This window comes from Pristiophorus japonicus, chromosome 11 (assembly GCF_044704955.1).
Source record: "Pristiophorus japonicus isolate sPriJap1 chromosome 11, sPriJap1.hap1, whole genome shotgun sequence".
NCBI lineage: Eukaryota > Metazoa > Chordata > Chondrichthyes > Pristiophoridae > Pristiophorus > Pristiophorus japonicus.
The window spans coordinates 97,265,772-97,293,246 of NC_091987.1; the positions used below are offsets into that span (position 1 = coordinate 97,265,772).

At 52.8% G+C, this 27,475-nt stretch overlaps 1 protein-coding gene across 1 annotated transcript in view; it reads left to right on the forward strand.

Annotated features, from left to right (window-relative positions):
* LOC139275557 (uncharacterized) overlaps positions 1-27,013 on the forward strand; it is an 88,373-nt gene extending 61,360 nt beyond the window's left edge. Inside the window, exons 12-15 of the mRNA XM_070892726.1 lie at positions 441-604; positions 4,150-4,285; positions 6,339-6,496; positions 24,915-27,013. Coding sequence (XP_070748827.1) covers positions 441-604; positions 4,150-4,285; positions 6,339-6,496; positions 24,915-25,190 — 734 coding nt within the window. The 3' untranslated portion in view covers positions 25,191-27,013. The remainder of the gene's footprint in view (positions 1-440; positions 605-4,149; positions 4,286-6,338; positions 6,497-24,914) is intronic.
* The last annotated feature ends 462 nt before the right edge of the window (positions 27,014-27,475 follow it).

A 27,475-nucleotide genomic window follows, 5' to 3' on the forward strand; every position in this document is an offset into this window, starting at 1 on the left:
CTTTGTCTCCAATGGCAGCTGATCATTATTCTGCCATTCACACCCTATCAAGACAAACCTTATTTGAACTTCTGCCATTACCAATTCAATTCAACCCATCATCCCTTTTGTCTCTCTCATCTCTTCTGCCTTCTACTCTATCACAAGCCTTCCCTTTTGTTCTTTCTTCCTCTCCCCCTTTCAGTGTTCCTTAAGATCTGTTCTTTTCGAACATTCACCAGTTCTGACGAAGGGTCGTCGACCTGAAGCGTTAATTTTGTTTTTCTCTCCACAGATGCTGCCTGACCCGCTGAGATTTCCAGCATTTTCTGTTTTTATTTTGGATTTCAGCATCCGCAGTATTTTGCTTTAGTAATTTTTTATTTACCTGTTTTATATGTACTAATTTATTGTAAATCTGCGATTGATCATTGAATTGTAACTTTTTTTTTAAATTACAGATGTAATTGGTCCTCCATCAGTACATGTGGAATCAAAAGGACGTTGGCTTAATGTCAACATTTTCGACCCCCAAATGGAAAATAATATATCCATACAGAAGACTTATACTGATATTGCATACAATATATCTTTCTGGAAAGAAAATTCTAACAAAACTGGAAATGTATGTTCTGTGAAGCAGAGTTGTAGTATAACATGTTAACCTCACAAAAGAATAATGAACAGTTCTGTTTCCCACACCCATTTCTGGATTATGGTGCTAGAGCACAAACTAACTTTATTTATAATAAATATATATAAATACATATTTAGTAGGTATTTTGTTTGGGGAAGAAGTGCCAAGCAACAACAACAACTTGCTGCATTTATATAGCACCTTTAACATAGTAAAACGTCCCAAGGCGCTTCACAAGGAGCATTATCAAACAGAATTTGACACCGAGCCACATGAGATATTAGTATACTGTTCAATTTAGTATACAGTATTCGCTGTTCACGATGTGGTGGTCTCTACATTGGGGAGACCAAGCGTAGATTGGGTGACCGCTTTGCGGAACACCTCCGTTCAATCCGCAAGTGTGACCCTGAGCTTCCAGTCGCCTATCACTAATTCTCCACTGCATTCCCACTCTGACCTCTTGTCCTTGGTCTCCTACAGTGTTCCAACAAAGCTCAACACAAGCTCGAGGAACAGTACCTCATCGTTCGTTTAGGCACTTTACAGCCTTCTGGACTCAAGATAGAATTCAAAAATTTCAGAGCGTAACCGCTGGCAATCTTTGGCTCCCTTGCCCCCCCCCCCATCCCCATCCGCATTTGAATTTGTGTCTCTAATTCTCTCATTTTCCAACCTATCACAGACCTTCCCTTTTGTTCTTTCTTCCCCTCCTCTTTCAGTGCTTGTTAAGAATCTGTTCTCTTCGAACACACTTCAGTTCTGACGAAGGGTTATCGACCCGAAACGTTAACTCTGCTTCCTCTTCACAGATGCTGCCTGACCTGAGATTTCCAGCATTTTCTGTTTTTATTCCAGATTCCAGCATCTGCAGTATTTTGCTTTTGTAAGGCGATATTAAGGCAGATGAAGAGGTAGGTTTTAAGGAGGGTCTTCGAGGAAGAAAGAGAAGCAGAAAGGTTTAGGAAGGGAATTCCAGAGCTTAGGGCCTTGGTCGCTGAAGGCGTGGCCGCCAATGATGGAGTGATTTAAATTGGGCATGCAAGAGGCCAGAGTTGGAGGTGTGCAGAGATTTTAGAGGACTTTAGGACTGGAGGAGGTTAGAAATAGGGAGGGGCGAAGCCATGAAGGAAATTTGAAAACAAGAATGCGAATTTTAAAATCGTTGCTCAACCGAGATCCAATGTAGTCAGCAAGCACAGGAGTGACGGGTGAACAGGGCTTGGTATGAGTTAGGATATGGGCAGCAGAATTTTGTATGAGCTTCATTTTATTGAGGGTGGAAGAAGAAGGGAAGGTTCGGCTAATTGTTATCCTAGACTAGAATTGTTTATGTTTGCGATTCACTGAGCTAAATGAATTTGATGGTGTCAGAAATAAATATATCTATTGGACTCCATCAGGAAAAATGTTTAATTGATTTTAACTAAGGAAGGACAGTCAAGCCTCATCCATCCAGCTGACCGTGCAACTTTGCAAATCCCAACAACGCTATCTCCTGATTTGCCAATTTAGAAAAAACTCTGGGAAATTCCTTGCTGATTCCCTAAGACAATTAAGCAAACTCTAGGAGACTGGTTGCCCATAACTAATTACAATTACAGCTAACTCGCAACAGGGTAATTCTCCCTGGCCACTATCTGAGGCTAAACCAGACCGTTTGCAAACCTAGCCTCCCATTTGACCCTTAGATGAACTGCCAACCCCATATCAGCTCCATCACCAGGGCCGCCTACGTCCACCTCCCCCATCACCCATCTCTGCCGTTGCCTCAGCTCATCTGCTGCTGAAATCATCATCCATGCCTTTGTTATCTCTAGACTTGATTTCATTTAAAACTTTGCAGCTCTTATTCTAACTTGCACCAAGTCACGCTCACCCATCACCCCTGTGCTCACTTACTTACATTGGCTCCTGGTCCTGCAGTGCCTCGATTTTAAAATGATCATCTGTGTTCAAATCCTTATACTCCCTATCTCTCTAATCTCCTCCAGCCCTACAATCCTCCCGAGTTAATGTAACAGTAAGAAATGAAGATGTTTAACCTAAAATAGAAACAGAAAATGCTGGAAAAACTCAGCAGGACAGGCAGTATATGTGGGGAGAGAAACAGTTAATGCTTCAGCTTGATGACCTTTCATCACATGTAACCTATCAAACCTGACTCTTCAATCCCATAATTTTTAAAACTTCAATCAACCTAACATTTTGGAGCCAATCCACGTAACGAAGAGATTTGAATCATCTTGGTATATCCCTCCTGTTTAACCTCTCGAGAATCTCAATGTCCTTCACTATGTCTGGGGACCAAAGCTGGACATAGTAGTCCCAAATGCAAACATACCAGAGCCTTATATAGCTTAAGTATATACTTTTTTTTATTACTGTTTCTAGCAATACAAACTAAGCACAATTTGCTTTCCCTCTTGCCAGCTCTCACTGCTTTGATACCTTTAAAGAGCAGTCAACTAATAACCCTTGATTACTTTCTTGATCTGTTTAACAAGTATCACTTTTTTTCAGTGTAGTCACTGCAACATTACAACAATGACTACACTTCAAAGAAAGTACTTCATTGGCTGTAAAGCGCTCTGGGACGTCCTGAGGTTGTGAAAAGTGCTATAGAAATGCAGGTCTTTATGATATGGACATATCTAATGTTTCCTAACTTCAAGTACATGGCACTGAACTTGCATGGCACTGAACTTGTCCGCATGAATTGATAAACATCATAAAAATGCTTTCAAGAACATTTAATTTCCACCAAGACCGCTTGCTTCTAGCTCTGCTGAAAAGCAGGTGTGCGTTGACAGGATAGGACAATGCTTGAGGTTTATTCTCATAGTCTTGAGGAAAATGTTAATATTCACTTCGTAGTTCCGGCACTTTATAGTTTTTGGTGGAAAATTTTGTTTCTGTTTGACATATTTTCATATAATTTTACTCAGTGACTGTATTCCTCCTCATTTTAGTCACCGAAAACATTGGTAGGACTGGGTTGGGACAGTGCAAACTAATTTCACTTGGAAACCTTCTGGCTGTCAGGACATTATCCATCTGTATGTCACAGCTTTGTGATTCATCACCAAAATGCCCTTCTATTTTTCCATGAAATAAACTTGATAATTCCCTTTTCTTTCCTAGCCATGAATGCTTTGGATTACTAAAATGTTTTTTTTTCTGCTCTCTGGACATACCAAACTAGGAGAATACATAGTATTTCTGTTACTGTTTCACTTTAGGCACTTTTAAATTGATACATTTTTATCTCTTGCTATGCGCACCATAATGGTGACTGGTTGGAATGCAACAGTATATCACTATGTTTCTATGTTTCTACTCCAAATGCATTCTGTGCTAAACTGCTTTATTCACAGAAAAATTGATTTAAATACACTTTGTAGAGTCAAATATTTTTAACTTGAATAATGTATTAAACTGAATCAATTAATCCCTTTTTATAGGAAAAATAGATCATAGCAAAAATGAGAAAAGTGTTAAATTATGTATTAAATTACTCATTTAAATTACAGATGACAACCCGCACTGGTAAATTGGTGTCACTCAAACTTGAACCTTGGACCACATACTGTCTGCAAGTTCAGCTTTTCAGCTCTACATTTAATAGGAATGGGCAGTTTAGTCCGGTTGTATGTGAAAAGACCAAAGGTATGTTTTTAATCATTTCTCTTTTAAATAGTTGTTTCTAGTTCGGCTATCCATTCGATGGCCTCCTGTGATGCCGAGTGGAGAAATGCGGTGCCTCCCGCAACAGATCTTAGTGGACATGTTGATGTGTTCCATGGTCTGGGACTCATGGCCACAGTCGCACTGCGGGTCGTCCCTCATCTTCCACTATAAAATAGTTGTGGTAGGTGACATTCTCCAATGGAAATTCCCTCCCCCTTTACCATTTGGTATATTTCATTCCCTTGCCTCTCGTGCAGCTGCATCACATACAGTTCCCTGGCCAAGTAAGTAAACAAGCCACTGTTGCGCTTGCACAATAATTTCATTGTGCAACTTGTTTGCGCTCCCATTCAGGCCAGATTCATGGAAGAACATACTACTTTTGTTATGACAGTGGAACGTTCTTTCTGACTAAAATGTATAGGCCTGAAATTTGCGGTCAGCGGCGAAGCAAAGGCGTTCGCTGCTGGCCCTAAAGAAAGCTGCTCACAAATATCTCGCAATCTCTCTGGCGAGAAGTTCGGCTTTCTTGATGTGCAATTGAGATCAGTGCAGTTTAGTGGGAATTCCATAGCGCAAGGTACTGTGACGTCAACAAGCTGTGTAAGCAGCCAATCACAATGCAAAATTCTAACAGATAGGGTACCAGGAAGTGAACAAGTTGCTTTTATTTTGACATTCTAAAAATGTTCTAGAGAGCAAAACAAAGATTTGGGCTTTCGCATGGAGATAAATATGAACAAACTTTTAAAAAGAAATATAATTTTTTTTCAACTTTCTTTCACAAAATTAAAATTAGTTTTTCTGGGCCACAGCGTTTGTTTAGCAGTCAGTAAGCTGTTAAAACCCCAGTTACACCTATCCAACAAGGTCAAAATTTTAATGGGGTATTTAATAGCGATATTACAGTGGAAAAGCCCAAGTTTTCATCAGTTTTACTGGTTTCCCTGATAACACTGAATGCCAGCTATGGGGGGAGGGCCACAGTGCAGCCAGTGTTGGAGCAGTGAATGACAGACCGCAACTTCAGGATTTCCACTTTGGGATGTACATGCACTTGATCCTGAAGTTGTGGTCAGTTTCAGTGGGGTAATAACAGAACGCTGTTCGTTCGCTGCGTTCGCTGTTATTACCCACTGCAAATTCTGGGCCATTGTCTTCCCAGTTGAAGGGAGGCAGCCATGGGGGCTGTTAAAAGGTGGTCTGGTAGTTCAAGCATTTGTGTTTCAGAGGATTGCCACTCTACTCAATTTAGTCAGTCTTGATCAGGTTGTCAGCTGGAGTATTAAAGAGAAACCTAATAGGAAAGGAGACAAAAACTGTTTTGTTTCGGCCTCCTCGAATCATCCTACCTGTTGGCAGATTACTTTGCAACCATTCATACCAATATTGCTACATCTACAGCTTAGACTCTTCCCCCTCCATTCTGAAGGAAAATCTGTCGAGATGAACAAACCATCCAATGGCAGTAGAGTGTTTTGTTATAATAAAATCATCAAATTATGTTGCATTATTTATTGCTGTAAAATTATTCTCATGTAATAGTCACCATAAGCAAGTGAAAAGGTCAGACTGGATCAACTGGGCTTGTATTCACTGGAGTTCAGAAGAATGAGAGGGGACCTCATAGAAACGTTTAAAATTCTGACTGGGTTAGACAGGTTAGATGCAGGAAGAATGTTCCCAATGTTGGGGAAGTCCAGAACCAGGGGACACAGTCTAAGGATAAGGGGGAAGCCATTTAGGACCGAGATGAGGAGGAATTTCTTTACCCAGAGAGTGGTGAACCTGTGGAATTATCTACCACAGAAAGTTGTTGAGGCCAATTCACTAAATATATTCAAAAAGGAGTTAGATGAAGTCCTTACTACTAGGGGAATCAAGGGGTATGGTGAGAAAGCAGGAATGGGGTACTGAAGTTGCATGTTCAGCCATGAACTCATTGAATGGCGGTGCAGGCTAGAAGGGCCGAATGGCCTACTCCTGCAACTATTTTCTATGTTTCTATGATCATGTTTCTAATTTTCTCTAGGTACTATTCCATTGTGGCAGATTGGTCTAGTCTTTGTCGTTTCACTGGTGGTTGTTGTTGTGGCGGTGGTGGGATGCTCATTCTGTATATATTGCATTTACAAATGCATAAAGTATGCTTTCTTTCCTCCACACACTTTGCCAGAACATATGCAAGAGGTAAGTGTTCTGTTTCACATCTGGATGTTGAACTTTCTTTTCAGATTAAAACATTTCAAAGGAGAGGGAGTAACACCTGAAGTCATGGTGTAAAATGTTTAGAAATTTAATACAGGTTTATGCAAACTACAGTAAATGTACTCTTTTATTGGTTTCACAAATATGGCATGTCATTCGCACTAGGGGATTAGTTGGAAGTGTATTGCCATGTTTTCAAAGAGGTGAAAAATGGCATTAAGGAAAGTTAACAAATGTAGACAAAAGATTAGAAAGATGATGTACAGATGTTTTTGTATTTAAAAAAAAAAGTACTCTGGCTTCCAAAAGATTTTTTCACCAACTCCCTAGAGTTTTGTGCTTTTAAAATACAAAGTGATTATCTGCACGAACATCTTTGTGTCCTGCGCATGCGCGCGTTCGGCCCAACAAGGAATTGAATATAATATCTCCAAGTTTGCAGATGACAATAAGCTGGGTGGCGGTTTGAGCTGTGAAGAACATGCTAATAGGCTACAGGGTGACTTGGATAGGTTAGGTAAGTGGGCAAATGCATGGCAGATGCAGTATAATGTGGATAAATGTGAGGTTATCCATTTTGGTGGCAAAAACAGGAAGACAGAATATTATCTGAATGGTGACAGATTAGGAAAAGGGGAGGTGCAACGAGACCTGGGTGTCATGGTACATCAGTCATTGAAGTTTGACATGCAGGTACAGCAGGCGGTGAAGAAGGCAAATGGCATGTTGGCCTTCATAGCTAGAGGATTTGAGTATAGGAGCAGGGAGGTCTTACTGCAGTTGTACAGAGCCTTGGTGAGGCCACACCTGGAATATTATGTTCATTTTTGGTCCCCTAATCTGAGGAAGCACATTGTTGCTATTGAGGGTGTAAAGCAAAGATTCACCAGATTGATTCCCGGGATGGCAGGACTGACATATAAGGAGAGACTGGATCAACTGGGCTTGTATCCACTGGAGTTTAGAAGAATGAGAGGGGATCTCATAGAAACATATAAAATTCTGACAGGATTGGACAGGTTAGAAGCAGGAAGAATGTTCCCGTCGCTGGGGAGTTCCAGAACCAGAGGTCACAGTCTAAGAATAAGGGGTAAGCCATTTAAGACCGAGATGAGGAGAAACTTCACTCAGAGAGTGGTTAACCTGTGGAATCCTCTATCGCAGAAAGTTGTTGAGGCTAGTTCTTTAGATATATTCAAAAGGGAGTTAGATATGGCCCTTACGGCCAATGGGATCAAGGATTATGGAGAGAAAGCAGGAAAGGAGTACGGAGGTTGAATGATTAGCCATGATCTTATTGAATGGCGGTGCAGGCTCGAAGGGCCGAATGGCCTGCTCCTGCACCTAATTTCTATGTTTCAACCTCTTTTTACGCATACACACCTGATCTCCTTCTGCGCATGCGCAGTAACCCACAGTTACAGTGCAGCGTGGACCATGCTTTGTTCAACTCTATGGGACAAGGCCTATCACTCGCCTGTGGGGAGAAGAGAAGATCGAAAGAGTAGAGAGAGAGAGAGGAGGGGGGGGAGGAATTGGAGGGAGGGGGAGGGAGGGAGGGAGAGGGAGAGAAGAGAGGGGGGTGGAGGGGGGGAATTGGAGGGATTGGAGTGAGGGGGGGATTGGAGGGAAAGAGAGGGGGGGGATTGGAGGGAGGGAGAGGGGGGATTGGAGGGAGGGAGAGGGGGGGGATTGGAGGGAGGGAGAGGGGGGGGATTGGAGGGAGGGAGAGGGGGGGGATTGGAGGGAGGGAGAGGGGGGGGATTGGAGGGAGGGAGAGGGGGGGATTGGAGGGAGGGAGAGGGGGGGGATTGGAGGGAGGGAGAGGGGGGGGATTGGAGGGAGGGAGAGGGGGGGGGATTGGAGGGAGGGAGAGGGGGGGGATTGGAGGGAGGGAGAGGGGGGGGATTGGAGGGAGGGAGAGGGGGGGGATTGGAGGGAGGGAGAGGGGGGGGATTGGAGGGAGGGAGAGGGGGGGGATTGGAGGGAGGGAGAGGGGGGGGATTGGAGGGAGGGAGAGGGGGGGGATTGGAGGGAGGGAGAGGGGGGGGATTGGAGGGAGGGAGAGGGGGGGGATTGGAGGGAGGGAGAGGGGGGGGATTGGAGGGAGGGAGAGGGGGGGGATTGGAGGGAGGGAGAGGGGGGGGATTGGAGGGAGGGAGAGGGGGGGGATTGGAGGGAGGGAGAGGGGGGGATTGGAGGGAGGGAGAGGGGGGGGATTGGAGGGAGGGAGAGGGCGGGGATTGGAGGGAGGGAGAGGGGGGGGATTGGAGGGAGGGAGAGGGGGGGGATTGGAGGGAGGGAGAGGGGGGGATTGGAGGGAGGGAGAGGGGGGGGATTGGAGGGAGGGAGAGGGGGGGGATTGGAGGGAGGGAGAGGGGGGGGATTGGAGGGAGGGAGAGGGGGGGGATTGGAGGGAGGGAGAGGGGGGGGATTGGAGGGAGGGAGAGGGGGGGATTGGAGGGAGGGAGAGGGGGGGGATTGGAGGGAGGGAGAGGGGGGGGATTGGAGGGAGGGAGAGGGGGGGGGATGGAGGGGAGAGGGGGGGGATTGGAGGGAGGGAGAGGGGGGGGATGGGTGGAGGGAGAGGGGGGGGATTGGAGGGAGGGAGAGGGGGGGGGGATTGGAGGGAGGGAGAGGGGGGATTGGAGGGAGGGAGAGGGGGGGATTGGAGGGAGGGAGAGGGGGGGGATGGAGGAGGAGAGGGGGGGGATTGGAGGGAGGGAGAGTGGGGGGATTGGAGGGAGGGAGGGGGGGGGATTGGAGGGAGGGAGGGGGGGGATTGGAGGGAGGGGGGGGGGGATTGGAGGGGAGGAGGGGGGGATTGGAGGGAGGGAGAGGGGGGGGGATGGAGGGAGGGAGAGGGGGGGGATTGGAGGGAGGGAGAGGGGGGGGGGGAATGGAGGGGAGGGAGAGGGGGGGGATTGGAGGGAGGGAGAGGGGGGGATTGGAGGGAGGGAGAGGGGGGGGATTGGAGGGAGGGAGAGGGGGGGGATTGGAGGGAGGGAGAGGGGGGTGATTGGAGGAGGGAGAGGGGGGGGAATTGGAGGGAGGGAGAGGGGGGGGATTGGGGAGGGAGGAGAGGGGGGGATTGGAGGGGGGAGAGGGGGGGATTGGAGGGAGGGAGAGGGGGGATTGGAGGGAGGGAGAGGGGGGATTGGAGGGAGGGAGAGGAGGGGATTGGAGGGAGGAGGGGGGGGATTGGAGGGGGAAAGAGAGAGGGGGGGATTGGAGGGAGGAGAGGGGGGGATTGGAGGGAGGGAGAGGGGGGGGGATTGGAGGGAGGGAGAGGGGGCGGGGATTGGAGGGAGGGAGAGGGGGGGGATTGGAGGGAGGGAGAGGGGGGGGATTGGAGGGAGGGGAGGGGGGGGATTGGAGGGAGGGAGAGGGGGGGATTGGAGGGAGGGAGAGGGGGGGGGATTGGAGGGAGGGAGGGGGGGGGTTGGAAGGGGGAGAGGGGGGGATTGGAGGGGGAGAGAGGGGGGGGGATTGGAGGGGGAGAGGGGGGGAGATTGGAGGGGAGAGGGAGAGGGGGGGGATGGAGGGGGAGAGAGGGGGGGGATTGGAGGGGGAGAGAGGGGGGAGAGGGGGGGGATGGAGGGGGAAAGGGGGGTGGATTGGAGGGGGAGAGGGGGGGATTGGAGGGGGAGAGAGGGGGGGGGATTGGAGGGGGAGAGAGGGGGGGGGGGATTGGAGGGGGAGAGAGGGGGGGGGGATTGGAGGGGGAGGAGGGGGGGGGGATTGGGGGAGAGAGGGGGGGGGGATTGGAGGGGGAGAGGGGGGGGATTGGAGGGGGAGAGAGGGGGGGGGATTGGAGGGGGAGAGAGGGGGGGGATTGGAGGGGGAAAGGGGGGGGATTGGAGGGGAAAGGGGGGGGATTGGAGGGGGAGAGGGGGGGGGATTGGAGGGGGAGAGAGGGAGGGGGATTGGAGGGAGGGAGAGGGGGGGGGATTGGAGGGAGGGAGAGGGGGGGATTGGAGGGAGGGAGAGGGGGGGATTGGAGGGGAGGGAGAGGGGGGGGGATTGGAGGGAGGGGAGAGGGGGGGGGATTGGAGGGAGGGAGAGGGGGGGGATTGGAGGGAGGGAGAGGGGGGGATTGGAGGGAGGGAGAGGGGGGGGATTGGAGGGAGGGAGGGGGGGGGGATTGGAGGGAGGGAGAGGGGGGGGATTGGAGGGAGGGAGAGGGGGGTGATTGGAGGGAGGAGAGGGGGGTGATTGGAGGGAGGGAGAGGGGGGGGATAGGAGGGAGGGGAGGGGGGGATTGGAGGGAGGGGAGGGGGGGATTGGAGGGAGGGAGAGGGGGGGATTGGAGGGGGAGAGGGGGGGGGATTGGAGGGAGGGAGGGGGGGGATTGGAGGGAGGGGGGGGGGGATTGGAGGGGGAAGAGAGGGGGGGATTGGAGGGGGAAGAGAGGGGGGATTGGAGGGAGGGAGAGGGGGGGGGATTGGAGGGAGGGAGAGGGGGGGGATTGGAGGGAGGGAGAGGGGGGGGGATTGGAGGGAGGGAGAGGGGGGGATTGGAGGGAGGGAGAGGGGGGGATTGGAGGGAGGGAGAGGGGGGGGATTGGAGGGAGGGAGAGGGGGGGGGATTGGAGGGGAGGGAGGGGGGGTGATTGGAGGGAGGGAGAGGGGGGTGATTGGAGGGAGGGAGAAGGGGAGGGGGGGATTGGAGGGAGGGAGAGGGGGGGATTGGAGGGAGGAGAGGGGGGATGGAGGGGGGAGAGGGGGATTGGAGGGAGGGAGAGGGGGGGATTGGAGGGAGGGAGAGGAGGGGATTGGAGGGAGGGAGGGGGGGGATTGGAGGGGGAAGAGAGGGGGGGATTGGAGGGAGGAGAGGGGGGATTGGAGGGGAGGGAGAGGGGGGGGATGGAGGGAGGGAGAGGGGGGGGATTGGAGGGAGGGAGAGGGGGGGGATTGGAGGGAGGGAGAGGGGGGGGATTGGGAGGGAGGAGAGGGGGGGGATTGGAGGGAGGGAGGGGGGGGGGATTGGAGGGGAAGAGAGGGGGGGATGAGAGGGGGGATTGGAGGGAGGAGAGGGGGGGGATTGGAGGGAGGGAGAGGGGGGGGATTGGAGGGAGGGAGAGGGGGGGGATTGGAGGGAGGGAGAGGGGGGGGATTGGAGGGAGGGAGAGGGGGGGATTGGAGGGAGGGAGAGGGGGGGGATTGGAGGGAGGGAGGGGGGGGATTGGAAGGGGAGAGGGGGGGATTGGAGGGGGAGAGAGGGGGGGATTGGAGGGGGAGAGGGGGGGAGATTGGAGGGGGAGAGAGGGGGGGGGATTGGAGGGGGAAAGGGGGGGGATTGGAGGGGGAAAGGGGGGGGATTGGAGGGGGAGAGGGGGGGGATTGGAGGGGGAGAGAGGGGGGGGGATTGGAGGGGGAGAGAGGGGGGGGGATTGGAGGGGGAGAGAGGGGGGGGGGATTGGAGGGAGAGAGGGGGGGGGATTGGAGGGGGAGAGGGGGGGGATTGGAGGGGGAGAGAGGGGGGGGGATTGGAGGGGGAAAGGGGGGGGATTGGAGGGGGAAAGGGGGGGGGATTGGAGGGGGAGAGGGGGGGGGATTGGAGGGGGAGAGAGGGGGGGGGATTGGAGGGGGAGAGGGGGAGGGATTGGAGGGGGAGAGAGGGGGGGATTGGAGGGGGAGAGAGGGGGGGGGATTGGAGGGGGAGAGAGAGAGGGGGGGATTGGAGAGGGGGAGGGGGGATTGGAAAGGGGGAGGGGGGGAGAGGAGGGGGAGAGAGAGAGGGGGGGGAATGAGAGGGGGGGATTGGAGGGAGAGAGGGGGGGATTGGAGGGGATGGGGGGAGAGAAGAGAGCAGGTCAGGAACTGAATGGGGGAGGGGTGGGAAAGAGGTCAGGAACTCTTGTGGGAGTGGTGGGGAGAGGGGGGCATGAACTTGTTTGGCGGGGGTGGTGGGAGAAGGTCAACCTGTGAGGTTGAGCCTGTCTTTCCTGTTCTGTCTAGAGTAGGCAGTCAGAATGGCTTGAAGTAAATAATTTTGTCGGCAGAGAGGATCTAATTACACATTCAAAAAAAAATGCTGGGTGTGTCTTGTCCTCCTTGGAGACCAATCAGAAATCGGGACTTTTCATCCAAGGGGACCAGTCAGCTTTAGGTGTTGCAAATTAACACATCCTTTAAAAGATTGCCCATTTATTTTGACCGTCTCCCTCGCAGCTGTTTGGCATTGTGCTTTCCAAAGATAAAGTTGCAAAATAGTCAGAAGCCTGAGTGCTGGTTGCCCTCCCAGCTTCTGATCCGTAACTTGGTAACTTCTATCGAGCAGAAAGGGGTGAAAGAAGAAAGGCAGGTGATAGTTTAGGTTGGAATCCTTACTTATTTGTAAGGTGTTGGTCTTGGATTAGTGGTAGCACGCTCGTCTCTGAATCAGAAGTTTGCAGATTCGTTCCCCTCTCCAGAGACTTGGCACATAATGCAGGCTAACACTCCGGTGCATCACTGAGGAACTACTGCACTGTTGGAGCTGCAGTCTTTCAAATGGGATGTTAAACCGAAGCACCGTCTAACCTTGCAGGTGTACATAAAAGATCCCAAGGTACTTGTAATATATTTGCTTCATGGATTCTTTGCTTAAAAAGTCATAGCAACACATTGCTATTAAGAACTAGTTGGTTTATTTACAAAGGTAAATCAAACCACACATTCATCCAGTAGGCTCACAACTGCATACCTCATCATGGATAACCTATACTCAATTGGGGTTTTAATGGGTCTTGTGAACATCAAGTGACTGGCTAAGATACTCGCAATGCAACAGCTCTACAACTCTTTTGGGGAAAACATAATAAATTAATCCAAGTGCCCCCCGATCTGGGGAACACTCCAAACACTTTTCGACTGCCCTTTTTTCCTTTTTTTTGTTCTTTGATTTATTTTTTTTTGTGGTTTTTTTGGGCTTTAAAAGCATAAATTATTACAAGTGCCCCCTATAAAAGGGGAGGGGGACATTAAAAACCTGGCAATTAAAACAAATTAAACTTTAAAACATATAAAATCAAATTAAAATTTGGTTCCCGGGGGTGACGATACACTCCAGTCCCTCCGGCGCCCACCTCTCGCCAACAGCTCTACAACTCTTTGGGGGAACAAAATAAACATTAGATCAAGTGCCCCCCAAATCTTGGGGACACTCCAGACACTTTTAACTGCCCTCTTTTTTTATTTTTTTTTAATTTTTTTTTTTGGGGCATTAAAATTATATATTTTACAAGTGCCCCCTATAAAAGAGGAGGGGGACACTAAAAACCCAGCAATTAAAACAAATTAAACTTTAAAACATGTAAAATCAAATTAAAATTTGGTTGCCGGGGGTGATAATGCACTCCAGTCCCTCTGGCGCCCACCTCTCGCGGAATGCCGCGAGCGTACCGGTGGACACCGCGTGCTCCATATCTAGGGACATCCTGGCCCGGATGTAAGCATGGAAGAGAGGCAGGCAGTCAGGCTGAACGACCCCCTCGACCGCCCGCTGCCTGGACCGGCTGATGGCCCCCTTGGCCGTGCCCAGGAGCAGTCCTACGAGGAAGCCCTCGGACCTACCCGCTCCCCTCCGCACAGGGTGCCCAAAGATCAGGAGTGTGGGACTGAAGTGCAAACAGAAATTGAGGAGCAGCCCCTTCAAATAATAAAACAGGGGCTGCAACCTCGCGCATTCAATACAAACATGGCACACGGACTCTTCCAGGCTGCAGAAATTGCAGGCGGCTTGGGAGCCCGTGAACCGGCTTAAAAATTTATTGCACCGGACTGCGCGTGCACCACCCTCCAGGCCAAGTCCCCGATAAATAATGGGAGGACTCCTGCGTAGAATGCACTCCATCGGGGACCCCTGCCTCCTCTGGACGGCAAGATGGTACGCCATGGCGTGTTCGGACGGCAGACGAGGATGGCAAGGTTGAGAGTGCAGGAGCAGCCCGTGCAGGAAATCCCTCCGCGCGGAACTGAAAGGCACGGAGGGGATTTCTCCGAGGCGGATCAAGTTGTGAGGCGCCGGCTCCCGAGGGAGGTTCCAGGGTTTGGCGCCGATGAGGAATTACGTCCGGACGGGGGTCAGTTCGGACGGGATCTCCCCACGTGCTTGAGCCTCCTCGACACACCTAACGGAGCCAGGGCCCAGAGCTGTTTTTAGCGACTCGATGGCATCGGCTGCGCGGCGGACATCGGTCGAATTTAGACGCTGTGCCAGCATGTCTGGTGCCATCCAGCCCGCTCCGGTGCCATCCAGCCCGCTCCTCCGCCATCGAGCAAGTCCCTGACCCTGGTCACCTCGCCAGCCACAGCCCTCTCGTCCGACTGCCACCTGAAACCTCGGTCGTGGAGATACGGATTCCCGAGCAGCGGCTCCTGCAGGACAGCCGCCACTCCAGCTGGTGGATAGCAGCGCTTGGTGAAGACTTTGTTCCAGACCCTGGTGAGTTCCTTGTAAAAGACAGGCAGCCCCTGGACGGCGATCCTGATGACTCCAAGCTCACAAACAGGAGCTGCATGTCGTAATTGAGGCTGTGCTGTTGGCGGAAGAGATACGTCGCCAGCGCACGCCACCTAGGAGGGGGCTCGACGTAAAGGTATCTCTGCAGGGTCTGAAGACAGAAAGTCGCTAGCTGGGTGCTGACGCACACCAATGACTTACCGCCCTCCCTAAGCGGGAGACTCAAGACCGCGGCAGAGACCCAGTGCTTCCTGTTGTTCCAGAAGTCCACCAGCTTCTTCTGTATCTTGGCGACAAACGCAGGGGGAGGGGTCAAAGTGACCAGCCGGTACCACAGCATAGCGGCCACCAACTGGTTTATGACTAGCGCTCGACCCCTGTAGGACAGCACTCGGAGCAATCCTGTCCAGCGCCCTCGTCGAGCGGCGACCTTGGCCTCCAGCTCCTGCCAGTTCGCCGGCCAGGCTTCCTCGTCGCGGCTAAGGTAGACTCCCAGATAGAGGAGATGGGTCATGCTCCAGGCAAAGGGCCTGAGCTCCTCCGGCAGGGAGTCCACCCGCCACTGACCCACCAGGAGTCCGGAACATTTCTTCCAGTTGATCCTGGCGGAGGATACGGCCGAGTAAATCTCCTGGCACTCACGCATCCACCGCAGGTCAACGGGATCCTCTACCGTGAGGAGCACATCATCGGCGTAAGCCGAGAGGATGACCTCCATGCCCGGCCCTTGCAGAGCCAGTCCCATCAACCTCGTCCACAGGAGGCGCAGGAAAGGCTCTACGCAGATGGCATATAACTGGCTGGACATGGGGCATCCCTGGTGCACCCCTCTCAAGCGAAGGGGCGCCGTCAAGGACCCATTAACCTTAATCAGACGCTCTGCGGCAGCATACAAAAGTTGGATCCGGGCGACGAAATGCGTCCCGAACCCGAAAGCGCGCAGAGTTCTGAACAGATAATCGTGATCGTGTCGAATGCCTTCTCTTGGTCGAGGTATAGGAAGACGACTGACAGACCAGCCTCCTGGGAGTGATGGATGAGGTCCCGGACCAGATGGATGTTATCGTGGATTGTCCGGCCCGGGACCGTGGAGGACTGGTCGGGGTGGATCACGTGGTCCAGCACGGCGCCAAGGCGAGCAGACATCACCCTGGTGAAGATTTTGTAGTCGTTGCTGAGGAGGGAGACTGGGCGCCAGTTCTTAAGTAGGCGGAGATCACCCTTAGGCGCCTCTCCCCAGCCGCCAGACTTTCCCCCAGGACCCGCATGTAGTCGCCCCCCAGGACGTCCCAAAACGCCCTGTGGAACTCCACGGTCAGCCCGTCCAGCCCCGGGGCTTTTCCCCTCGAGAGCCAGTCGAGGGCACCGGTCAGCTCCGCCAGGCTTAGCGGAGCTTCCAGATTTTCGCCGCCCTCCGGGCTGACCTTCGGCAGGTCCTCCCACAAAACTCTACGCTCTTCCTCGCTGGACGGATACGGAGAGAACAGAGCCCCATAATATTCACGGGCCCTGTTGTTGACGCCCTCCGGATCCGAGACGAGAGCCGTCGTCGGCCAGCAGCGTCAAGAGCTGCTTACGGACACTCTGCCTTTTTTCCAGCGAGTTGAAGGGGAAGCCGCGGTCCAGATCCCGCAGGAACCGGATCCGCGACCTCACGAACGCGCCTCGGGACCCGACGAGCTGCAGGTCCTTCAGCGCGGCCGCCTTCGCTTCGTACACCCTCCGCAGGGCCGGGTCCTCGACGAATTGACCGAGACAGGACTCCAGGTCGAGCACCTCTTTTTCTAGGCGCCCGACTCCAGCCGCCCGCCTCTTGGTCGACCCCCTCGCATACTCTTGACAGAAGACGCGACGTGAGCCTTGCCCACGACCCACCATAACCTCAAGGAGGGGAAGCCCCCCTGCTTCCTTCTCCAGTCGGACCAGAATCGACGGAATGAGTCCTGGAACCGCTCGTCCTCCAGCAGCCGGTTGTTAAAGTGCCAGTACGCGGACCCCGTCCTCGCGCGGAGCGAAGCGAGCTCCGCCCACACCAGGTGGTGGTCCGAACACGGCACCGGCCGCATGGAGGCCGCCGGGACGCAGGAAACGTACGCCCGAGACACGTAAAGGCGTTCAATTCTGGACCATCCTACTCCAGGCCTCACCCAAGTAAAGGCGCTGGAGTTGGGATGGAGATTTCGGCAGACGTCCACCAAGTCGAACGACCCGACCAGGTCCCTCAACTTCTCCATCGCCGTCATGCTCTGTGGGGCACCGGAGTGGTCCCTCGCCTAGAGGGTGCAGTTGAAATCCCCCCCCCTCCCCAGTTCAATGCAGTCGCCGACGTCGACGGAGCGGACACTTCTTCGAAGAATTACGTTTGCTGCGGGCCGGGCTGAGGGGCGTACACGTTCACGAGATGGAGCGGCACGTTCCCCAGGCGAACCGTGACGTGCAGCAAGCGACCTGGCACGGGCTCCTCGACCCCCACGATCTCCGGCTGAAAATGCGGGGCCAGCAAGATGGCCACCCCACAAGAAGTGGCATTGAGGTGGCTCAAGCGGACCTCCTTGCCATTCCAGGAGCCACGTGGCTTCCGGAACAGTGTGGGTTTCTTGCAGGAAGCACACCGCATATTTCCCCTCCTTCAGGAGCGAAAAATGATTAAATCTACGGCGTGCCTCTCTGCCGCCGTTGATGTTGAGGCTGGCTATGGTTATCTTCATGGCAAAAGCATAGTGCAACCTCTACTTAACCTATTGTGGGGGGGGGAGTGGAATCGTTTGTTTACCTCCACTCCCTCAGCCACCCAGTGAGGTTTTGAGCCGGCGCAGCTCAAGGCTTTGCACCTTTGATAAGGGCCCGCTCGCGGCCATGGTTTTAGCGGCAGCGCGGACGGACCTGATGAGCTGCGCCGGCTCGGACCATTTTTCCAGGGCCAGAGGGGCTCGGTTGCGGCGACCCTGGCTCTGGACCATAAAGTCCCGGAGCTCCTTTGCAGGAATGAGTGGGGACTCCGCAGCGGGCACAAGGAGATCCACTGCCTCACTGGCGATGGACTCCAGATCTTCTCCCGCGCCCTCCACCGAGTCCCCGTCCCCCTCCGGGAGGTCGCCACCAGCAGCCGGTCCGTCGACCACACGAGGTACGTCAAACGGCCCAGCCGCTCCATCTGGCCCTGGCTCTGCCCCGATCCCACCCCCAGGATCGTCGGCAGAGGACCCCACTGGGCTCTTTTAATTGTGCTGCCAGGTCAGGAAGCGGCAGCGGAAGGGGTTCCCCCTCCGCCCCAGGCACCGGGGAACATGGAGAAACCTGCTCGAAAAACTGCTCCAGGTCCTCTAAGTCCCCCAGCTCCAAAGTTGGGGGCGAGTGTTGGTGTTCTTCCCCTCCCCGCCGCCACCCCCCGGCCCAGCGTGTGTCGGTTCTTTAAAAAATGTTAAATTTTATATTTCTGCCGGATCGAGCAAGTCCCGGGGGAAGTTGGATAATGGCTGGGTGGGCTCAGGTTCGGTCTTTTCAGCCCCGCCCGCCTCAGTCCCCAGGACGCTCGACCCGGCGGCGGCAACGCATTCCTCCGCCGGCCGCACGACAGGCAGATCCTCCTCGCCATCCCCGGGAGGCAGAGGCTGGGCAGCCTTGACTGTCTGACCCTCCCCGGGGACAGATTCCCCCCGCCTACGGCGCGGTTTGGGGGCGCTGGTGGGGGACGTGGGACACGCGGCAGGCACCGACTCCTCCGCGGAGGGATGTTGTTCCCCCTCAGCCTCATTTTAGCGGCGCCTCCTTTTTTCTCTGGGGGAGCACGGAGGCAGGGAGACCTCCATGTCTGCCGAGGCCTCCCGTTCCGCTCCCCCCTTTTGTTTTTCTTACCCGCGCCCGAGCCCCTCTGTGGTATTGGCCGAGGGCTTGGGCACGGGCTCAGGGCACCCCGCGCTCGCTGGTGACAGGGCTGGGCCGAGCGCAGTGATGGGGCTGTCCGGCGCACTGAGGGGACCCGTCTTGAGGTGCTTCGCCTTCCTCCGCGCCTTCCTTCCGCCCGGACGCTCTCCCTCCCCCCCCCCACCCCCCTGCCAGAGGCCGTGAAGACAAAGGCCTCTGACGATGTCCACGCACCTATGGCTCCCGGTACGCGGAAGCTACTAGGGGGAGGGGTGGCGGCGGCGCCAGCCTTGGCCGCCTTTGGTGTTTTGCTGACCTTGGAGGCAGGGCAGTTCTTACGAACGTGCCCCACCTCCCTGCAGGCATGGCACCACACGTTTGGACGTCGGTCGGCAGTCCCCTCATGCACCACGTTGAAGGTGCCCTCCGTCGCCTCCTCCCGCGCCAGCCGGACAAAGAGCTGGCGGCGGAAGGAGAATACGTGACGCAGGCTGGTCTCCCTGAGGCCAAGCGGTGTGGGGTTAATCCCCGACCTTGCCTCCCCCAGTTGATGTAGGTGAGGGAGCAAGAGCTCAGCGGGAACAAAGGGCGGGACGTTGGAAAGAATGACCCTCTGCGCGGTGGCCTTGAGAGGGTCCACCGGCAGGAACGTCCCGCCCACCGTGAGCCCCTTTTCAAGGGCCAGGGTCACCGCCCGCTCCGACCCCAGGAAGAACACAGCCTTCCCAGACATCTTGGAGGCCACGACAATGGCCGAGGGGCCGACTACCCCAGCCATCGCCTGCACGCACTCTTCGATGCTCATAGTGGGGTGAGTGTAGCTCTTGACCCCGTTTTTTTTTGGTAATCAGTCTGAACGGTGGCAGGGCAGCAGAAGGCGCTGTGGCTGCGGACGCCGCCTGCGCGTATGTTTTTGCTGGCCCTGCCACCGACATGGATGGGGTCGCCATCACGGGGTCCCTTTTAAGGGCTACACTCACCCTAAAGTCAGAGGCCTTAATGGTCTTAATAGACCCAATGTGTGAGCAGAGGGAGCTCTGAAAGAGGCGCACCTCTCCCCTAGTTAACAATTTGGGGAGTGGCCTTGCTCCCTCTGCTCAGTTGTCTTATTAAATATAATTGTCTTGAATTAGGAGGAAAGGGCTCTCAGAGAGGGGAGAGACAGAGAGAGGTGGGGGGTGGGAAAGAGGGAAGCTGTGAGGGCACGTCTCCCCTCACAGTGCTGGGTGGGTGTTGCTGGGGTGCGCCCCCTGGATGGTAAATACAAAGTCTCTGTGGATGGTCTTCGGGTGGGGGGAGAAGATGTCTCCACCTGGGGAAACTGGAGCTACCCAGGCACAGCACTCCCAACGATGTTAAATAGGTTCTCAACGAGTCTTCAGCTGGGTAGCTCCAGCTATCCCAGGCGAGGCAATGGGGGAGGGGTGCATCAGTGGTGTGTGGGGCCTAGTTGTGGGCAAGACCCCCACATACACTTCCACACAAACACACCCCACCCCCCCCCCTCCCCCGCGATGTTCCGACCCTCAAGCAAATCTTCTTTCCTCCCCCCACCGATAAAACAAAGTCTTTAGGGAATACACCAGTTCACCCACCTGTAGAATGTTATTGACTCTCCCTCCTTCCACACTGGATGTTTTTCCTCGGGTTGTTATTCCCCCTCTCTCCAACTCTCTGTAGCAGTGAAGTTGTTGTAATTCTGCTCTGCTCTCCTCCTCTCCCTCTGGATGAATTGAAATGTAGTATGCCCCTTCCTCCTCATCCTGGGGTGAGTTTCAGGGTTTTCCAGGCCTCAGGCAGGAGCTAAAGCAGAGCTCCTTCCCTCACTGCACCGGCTTCAAATGATTAGGCCAGGCCTCCAACAGCTCTACAACTCTTTTTTGGAGGTGGGGGGTGGGGGAACAAAATACACGTTAGATCAAGTGCCCCCCGATCTGGGGGACACTCCAGACACTTAACTGCCCCTTTTTTAAAAAAGTTTTTTTGTTTCGTTTTCTTTGTTTTTTTGTGGGTTTTTTTGTGATTTTTTTTTTTGGGGGGCATTAAAACCATATATTTTACAAGTGACCCTCATAAAAGAGAAGGGGGACACTAAAACCCAGCAATTAAAACAAATTAAACTTTAAAATATATAAAATCAAATTAAAATTTGGTTGCCGGGGGTGACGATGCACTCCAGTCTCTCCGGCGCCCACCTCTCACGGAAGGCCGCGAGCGTACCGGTGGACACCGCGTGCTCCATCTCTAGGGACACCCTGGCTCAGATGTAAGCGCGGAAGAAAGTCAGGCTGAACGACCGCCCGCTGCCTGGACCAGCTGTGATGGCGCCCTTGGCCGTGCCCAGGAGCAGTCCTACGAGGAATCCCTCGGACCTACCCGCTCCCCTCCGCACAGGCTGCCCAAAGATCAGGAGTGTGGGACTGAAGTGCAACCAGAAATTGAGGAGCAGCCCCTTCAAATAATGGAACAGGGGCTGCAACCTCGTGCATTCGATAAAAACATGGAACACGGACTCTTCCAGACCGCAGAAATTGCAGGCGGCCTGGGAGCCCGTGAACCGGCTTAAAAATTTATTGCACGGGACTGCTCCGTGCACCACCTTCCAGGCCAAGTCTCCGATAAATAATGAGAGGACTCCTGCGTCGAGTGCACTCCATCGGGGACCCCTGCCTCCTCGGGATGGCAAGATAGTAGGCCATGGCGTGTCCGGACGACAGACAAGGATGGCAAGGTTGAGAGTGCAGGAGCAGCCCGTGCAGGAAACCCTCCGCGCAGAACTGAAAGGCACAGAGGGGAATTTCCCCAAGGCGGCTCAAGTTGTGAGGCGCCGGCTCCCGAGGGAGGTTCCGGGGTTTGGCGCCGATGAGGAATTCCGTCCGGATGGGGGTCAGTTCGGACGGGATCTCCCCACGTGCTTGAGCCTCCTCGATGCACCTAACGGACTCGGGGCCCAGAGCTGTTTTTAGCGACTCAATGGCATCGGCCGCGCGGCGGTCGGCGGCCGAATTTAGGCACCGCGCCAGCGTATCTGGCGCCATCCAGCCCACTCCTCCGCCATCGAGCAGGTCCCTGACCCTGGTCACCTCACCAGCCACAGCCCTCTCGTCCAACTGCCACCTGAAACCTCGGTCGTGGAGGTACGGATTCCCGAGCAGCGGCTCCTGCAGGACAGCCGCCACTCCAGACGGTGGAGTGTTGCGCTTGGTGGAGACTTTGTTCCAGACCCTGGTGAGTTCCTTGTAACAGACAGGCAGCCCCTGGACGGTGGTCCTGACGACCCCAAGCTCACAAGCAGGAGCTGTGTGTCGTAGTTGAGGCTGTGCTACTGGCGGAAGAAATACGTCGCCAGCGCACGCCACCTAGTAAGGGGGCTCAACGTAAAGGTATGTCTGCAGGGTCTGAAGACAGAAAGTCGCTAGCTGGGTGCTGACACACACCAACGACTGACCTCCCTCCCTAAGCGGGAGACTCAAGACCGCGGCAGAGACCCAGTGCTTCCTGTTGTTCCAGAAGAAGTCCACCAGCTTCTTCTGTATCTTGGCGACAAACGCAGGGGGAGGGGTCAAAGTGACCAGCCGGTACCACAGCATAGTGGCCACCAACTGGTTTATGACTAGCGCTCGACCCCTGTAGGACAGCACTCGGAGCAGTCCTGTCCAGCACCCTCGGCGAGCAGCGACCTTGGCCTCCAGCTCTTGCCAGTTCGCCGGCCAGGCTTCCTCGTCGGGGCTAAGGTAGACTCCCAGATAGAGGAAATGGGTCATGCTCCAGACAAAAGGCCTGAGCTCCTCCGGCAGGGAGTCCACCCGCCACTGACCCACCAGGAGTCCGGAACATTTCTCCCAGTTGATCCTGGCGGAGGATGCGGCCGAGTAAATCTCCTGGCACTCATGCATCCTCCGCAGGTCAACGGGATCCTCTACCGTGAGGAGCACATCATCGGCGTAAGCCGAGAAGACGACTTCCAAGCCCGGCCCTTGCAGAGCCAGTCTCGTCAACCTCGTCCACAGGAGGCGCAGGAAAGGCTCCACGCAGATGGCATATAACTGGCCGGACATGGGGCATCCCTGGCGCACCCCTCTCCTAAAGCAAAGGCGCGCCGTCAAGGACCCGTTAACCTTAATCAGACACTCCGCGGCAGCATACAAAAGTCGGATTCGGGCGACGAAATGCGTCCCGAACCCGAAAGCGTGCAGAGTTCTGAACAGTCGTGATCCACCCTGTCGAATGCCTTCTCTTGGTCGAGGGATAGGAAGGCGACTGACAGACCAGCCTCCGGGAATGATGGATGAGGTCCCGGACCAGATGGATGTTATCGTGGATTGTCCGGCCCGGGACCGTGTAGAACTGGTCGGGGTGGATCATGTGGTCCAGCACGGTGCCAAGGCGAGCAGACATCGCCCTGGTGAAGATTCTGTAATCGGTGCTGAGGAGGGAGACTGGGCACCAGTTCTTAAGTAGGCGGAGATCGCCCTTCTTAGGCAGCAGGACGATGACTGCCCTGCGCCAAGAGAGGGGCATCTCCCCGGTCGCCAGACTTTCCCCCAGGACCCGCGCGTAGTCGCCCCCCAGGACGTCCCAGAACGCCCTGTGGAACTCCACGATCAGCCCGTCCAGCCCCGGAGCTTTTCCCCTCGAGAGCCGGTCGAGGGCACCGGTCAGCCCTGCCAGGCTTAGCGGAGCTTCTTGATTTTCGGCGCCCTCCAGGCCGACCTTCAGCAGGTCCTCCCGCAAAACTCTACGCGCTTCCTCACTGGACGGCTCTGGAGAGAACAGAACCCCGTAATATTCTCGGGCCCTGTTGCTGACGCCCTCCGGATCCGAGACGAGAGAGCCGTCGTCGGCCAGCAGCGTCAAGAGCTGCTTACGGACACCCTGTCTTTTTTCCAGCGAGTTGAAGAAGAGGGAGCCGCGGTCCAGATCCCGCAGGAACCGGATCCGCGACCTCACGAACATGCCTCGGGACCCGACGAACTACAGGTCTTTCATCGCGGCCTTCTTCGCTTCGTACGCTGTCTGCAGGGCCGGGTCCTCGACGACTTGACCGAGACGGGACTCCAGGTCGAGCACCTCTTTTTCTAGGTGCTCGACCCTGGCCGCCCGCCTCTTGGTCGACCCCCTCGCATACTCTTGACAGAATACGCGGACGTGAGCCTTGCCCACGTCCCACCATAACCTCAAGGAGGGGAAGCCCCCCTGCTTCCTTCTCCAGTCGGCCCAGAAACGACGGAACGAGTCCTGGAACCGCTCATCCTGCAGCAGCTGGTTGTTAAAATGCCAGTAGGCGGACCCCGTCCTCGCGCGGAACGAATCGAGCTCCGCCCACACCAGGTGGTGGTCCGAACACGGCGCCGGCCGCAACAGCTCTACAACTCTTTTGGGGGGGGGGGGAACAAAATACATGTTAGATCAAGTGCCCCCCAAATCTGGGGGACATTTCAGACACTTAACTGCCCCTTTTTTTTAAAAAAAGTTTTTTGTTCCTTTTTTTTTGTTTTTTTTCGTGGGATTTTTTTGTGATTATTTTTTCGGGCATTAAAACCATATATTTTACAAGTGCCCCCCATAAAAGGGGAGGGGGACACTAAAACCCGGCAATTAAAACAAATTAAATTTTAAAACTTATAAAATCAAATTAAAATTTGGTTGCCGGGAGTGATGATGCACTCCAGTCCCTCCAGCGCCCACCTCTCGCCAATGGCTCTGCAAACCTGTGAGGATACTCTCAGGTGCATATATTACTACACTATTCACCGAAGTGCAGGAGAGTTCTCCCAGTGTCCTGGCCAATATATATCAACAAAAATCACTAAAACAGATTATCTGGTCGTGTATCGCATTGCTGTTTGTGGGGCCATGCCCTATGCAAATTGGCTGCCATAGTGCGCCACATTATAACATTAAGCACGCTTCAGAATGCACTTCACTGGCTGTAAAGCCCTTTGAGATGTTCTGGGGATGAGAAAGGCACTATATAAATGTAAGTCCTTTTCTTTTAAAAAAAAGACATGATCTTAGCTCTGCACAAAATGTTATAGCCAGGCGTTACAATTCTATTTACCACCCTCTCTCCTTTGTTTTACTGTTGCAGCCTTTCAGTGAACTATCCCAGAATGCTCCTTTCCTTGTGTTGGTATCAGAAGAAGATGCTGAGGAGTGCTGTGACCAGCTCAAAGTCATTACTGAAACAGAGAGCTTGAGTTCATATTCTGGTTCCTCTGTACCAAATACTGAAATTGAGAAAGATGATCGAAGTGGTCAAACCAGTACAGATTCTGGCCGATTTTCTAATGAAGAAAGTTCCAAGAGTGGTGGTATTGAAGAATCGGAGGAACGAACGTTACCAGAACTAGATCTACATACATAGATTTTGTGATTAAAACTAAAACATTTTTCATTGTGTCCCTACTTTGTTTTTCAGGTAACTTTGCTCAAGCTGCCATATGCAAATACGGAGGGGTGTGTGTGTGAGAGGGAGAGATAATTGATTTTGGTGCTCATACCCTTTTAATATGTAATGTCCTTAGTTCATTGTAACAAATTGCTTCTACCACTCAGTGACAGGCTTGTAACCACTACTACTTTGCCCTAGTGTTATACAGACCGAAATGCCTACTTTAGGTATAAATCAAGTTTGGATGGACAACATTTCTAATTGTACAAATGGATCTTTTTTACAGTTCAGATAGACATGGCACAAAAATCTAATGCTACATATTTTTTATTACAAAAAACAATGCAGCTGCGTGAAAATTTCACACAGCCACCATTATACTTGCCTGAATCCTAGTGACAACACTGGTAGTGGAGGCCGCAGCACAAGATATGCCAAGATATTTTACAATGTAATTATGCCACTGTTAATATAATTAAGATTTGTTTTAAATCGTGTATCTTAATTTTGCTATTGTTGATGATGGAATCCATAAGGAAATTCTTCTGACTTTGTTGTGATCTGGAATGCACTGCCTAAAAGGTGGCGGAAACAGATTCAATAGAATCATAGAATGATTACAGCACAGGAGGCCGCCATTTGGCCCATCAACCCGTGTATTCAAAAAGGAATTGGATAAATTTTTGAAGGGAAAAGATTTGTAGGGATGTGGGAAATGAGCACTTGAATGGGATTAATTGGATAGCTCTACCAAAGAGCTGACACAGGCACGATGGGCCCAATGACTCTGACTTCCTCAGTTGCATGTTGTGGTACTGAGCCATAGGGAGTGGCAGAATTGTAGGTTCAGTGCCTGGTTATTTTATACAAACTTACCTCAGCCAGGTTACCATTGAAATGATACAATAACGTGTGCCTGAGATAGGAAGGTAAAAGACAGCCTTGTTCCCGCTCATGATTGCTATTCCTGGGACATCTGTTGGATGTTGTGTGTGGAAGGACAGGATCAGACAATAGCCCTCCATGGGCTCATCTCATCACAGGCTAATGTACATGGCTTGGAGAGACTTCGAAAAGGAAAAATTACATTTTTTAAAAAAGCTTTAAAACAAACACTTGAATTGGGTTGAAAACAGAAAATGCTGGAAATACTCAGCAAGTCAGGCAGCATCTATGGAGAGAGAAACAGTTACCGTATAAGGTCGATGATCCTTCGTCTGAACTGGATTGGGTTGTTAGGGAGTGTAAACAGTCATTATGCATGCCTCCGTGTAATGGATCAAGAGGATCCTTTCATAAGGCGTGTAAGAATGTCATCTGTGGAATTTCCACTATGCAATTTCAAGCCACTGATTGAGATCATATGTAGATTTAAACATTTGAGATTCATCTCTTCATCCCGCCTTCTCCTCAACCAAGTCTTTTTCCAAGGGGATTAAAAAAAAGTTCTCCAGACTTGGATTATAATTAGTCAGATGTTTTTTCCATATTACTGATCTGTTTGAAAACACATTTAGGGTCCAGATCTAATGTTACTAAGTGTACTAGATCTTTATGCATGTGCTTTCTCTTCAGCATTCCTGACCATTTCAAATCATCCTCACTGCCATTCCTACATAAAGTGGATGCAAGCATGCAGAATATTGTGGGTTTTTTCTCTGCCTTGTACTGAGTTTTCTCTTTCATTTGCCACATTTGTCTTTGTTGTTTTGCACTATGTATTTGCACAAATATTTTGTATTTTGTATTTTGTTTCCATTTGCTTACTTATCACTAAATATTTTATTTTTACTTAAGTCAGGCTGAGTCATCTGCGTGGATTATTGTTCTATTCCATGTGCATGAGTTCTACGAAAAGTAGTGATATTGCCAAGTAAAACATTAGTGTCAGATTAGACCTTAAATAGTGTTCACTGCAGTTCAGGGCTTTTTTTCTTGTCTGTTTCCTTCTGCCCTTTTTACCGAGCTGTTGACTTCTTGCTGAGGTGTCGGTCACCCTTCAGTACCATGCTCAAGTGGATATTTCTTCATGCTTGAACTTACAATGACTCTCCGTGAACTGAGACATCACAACTAATCCTGTCCTCGCCTAACATTACAAGCGCAATTGCAACCCTCAGCGATGTCTGTGCTCCTCTAATTCTGCCCTCTTGAGCATCCCTGATTATAATCGCATAACCATTGGTGGCCGTGCCTTCTGTTGCCTAGGCCTTAAGCTCTGGAATGCCATGCCCAAAAACCCTCTACCTCTCTTTCCT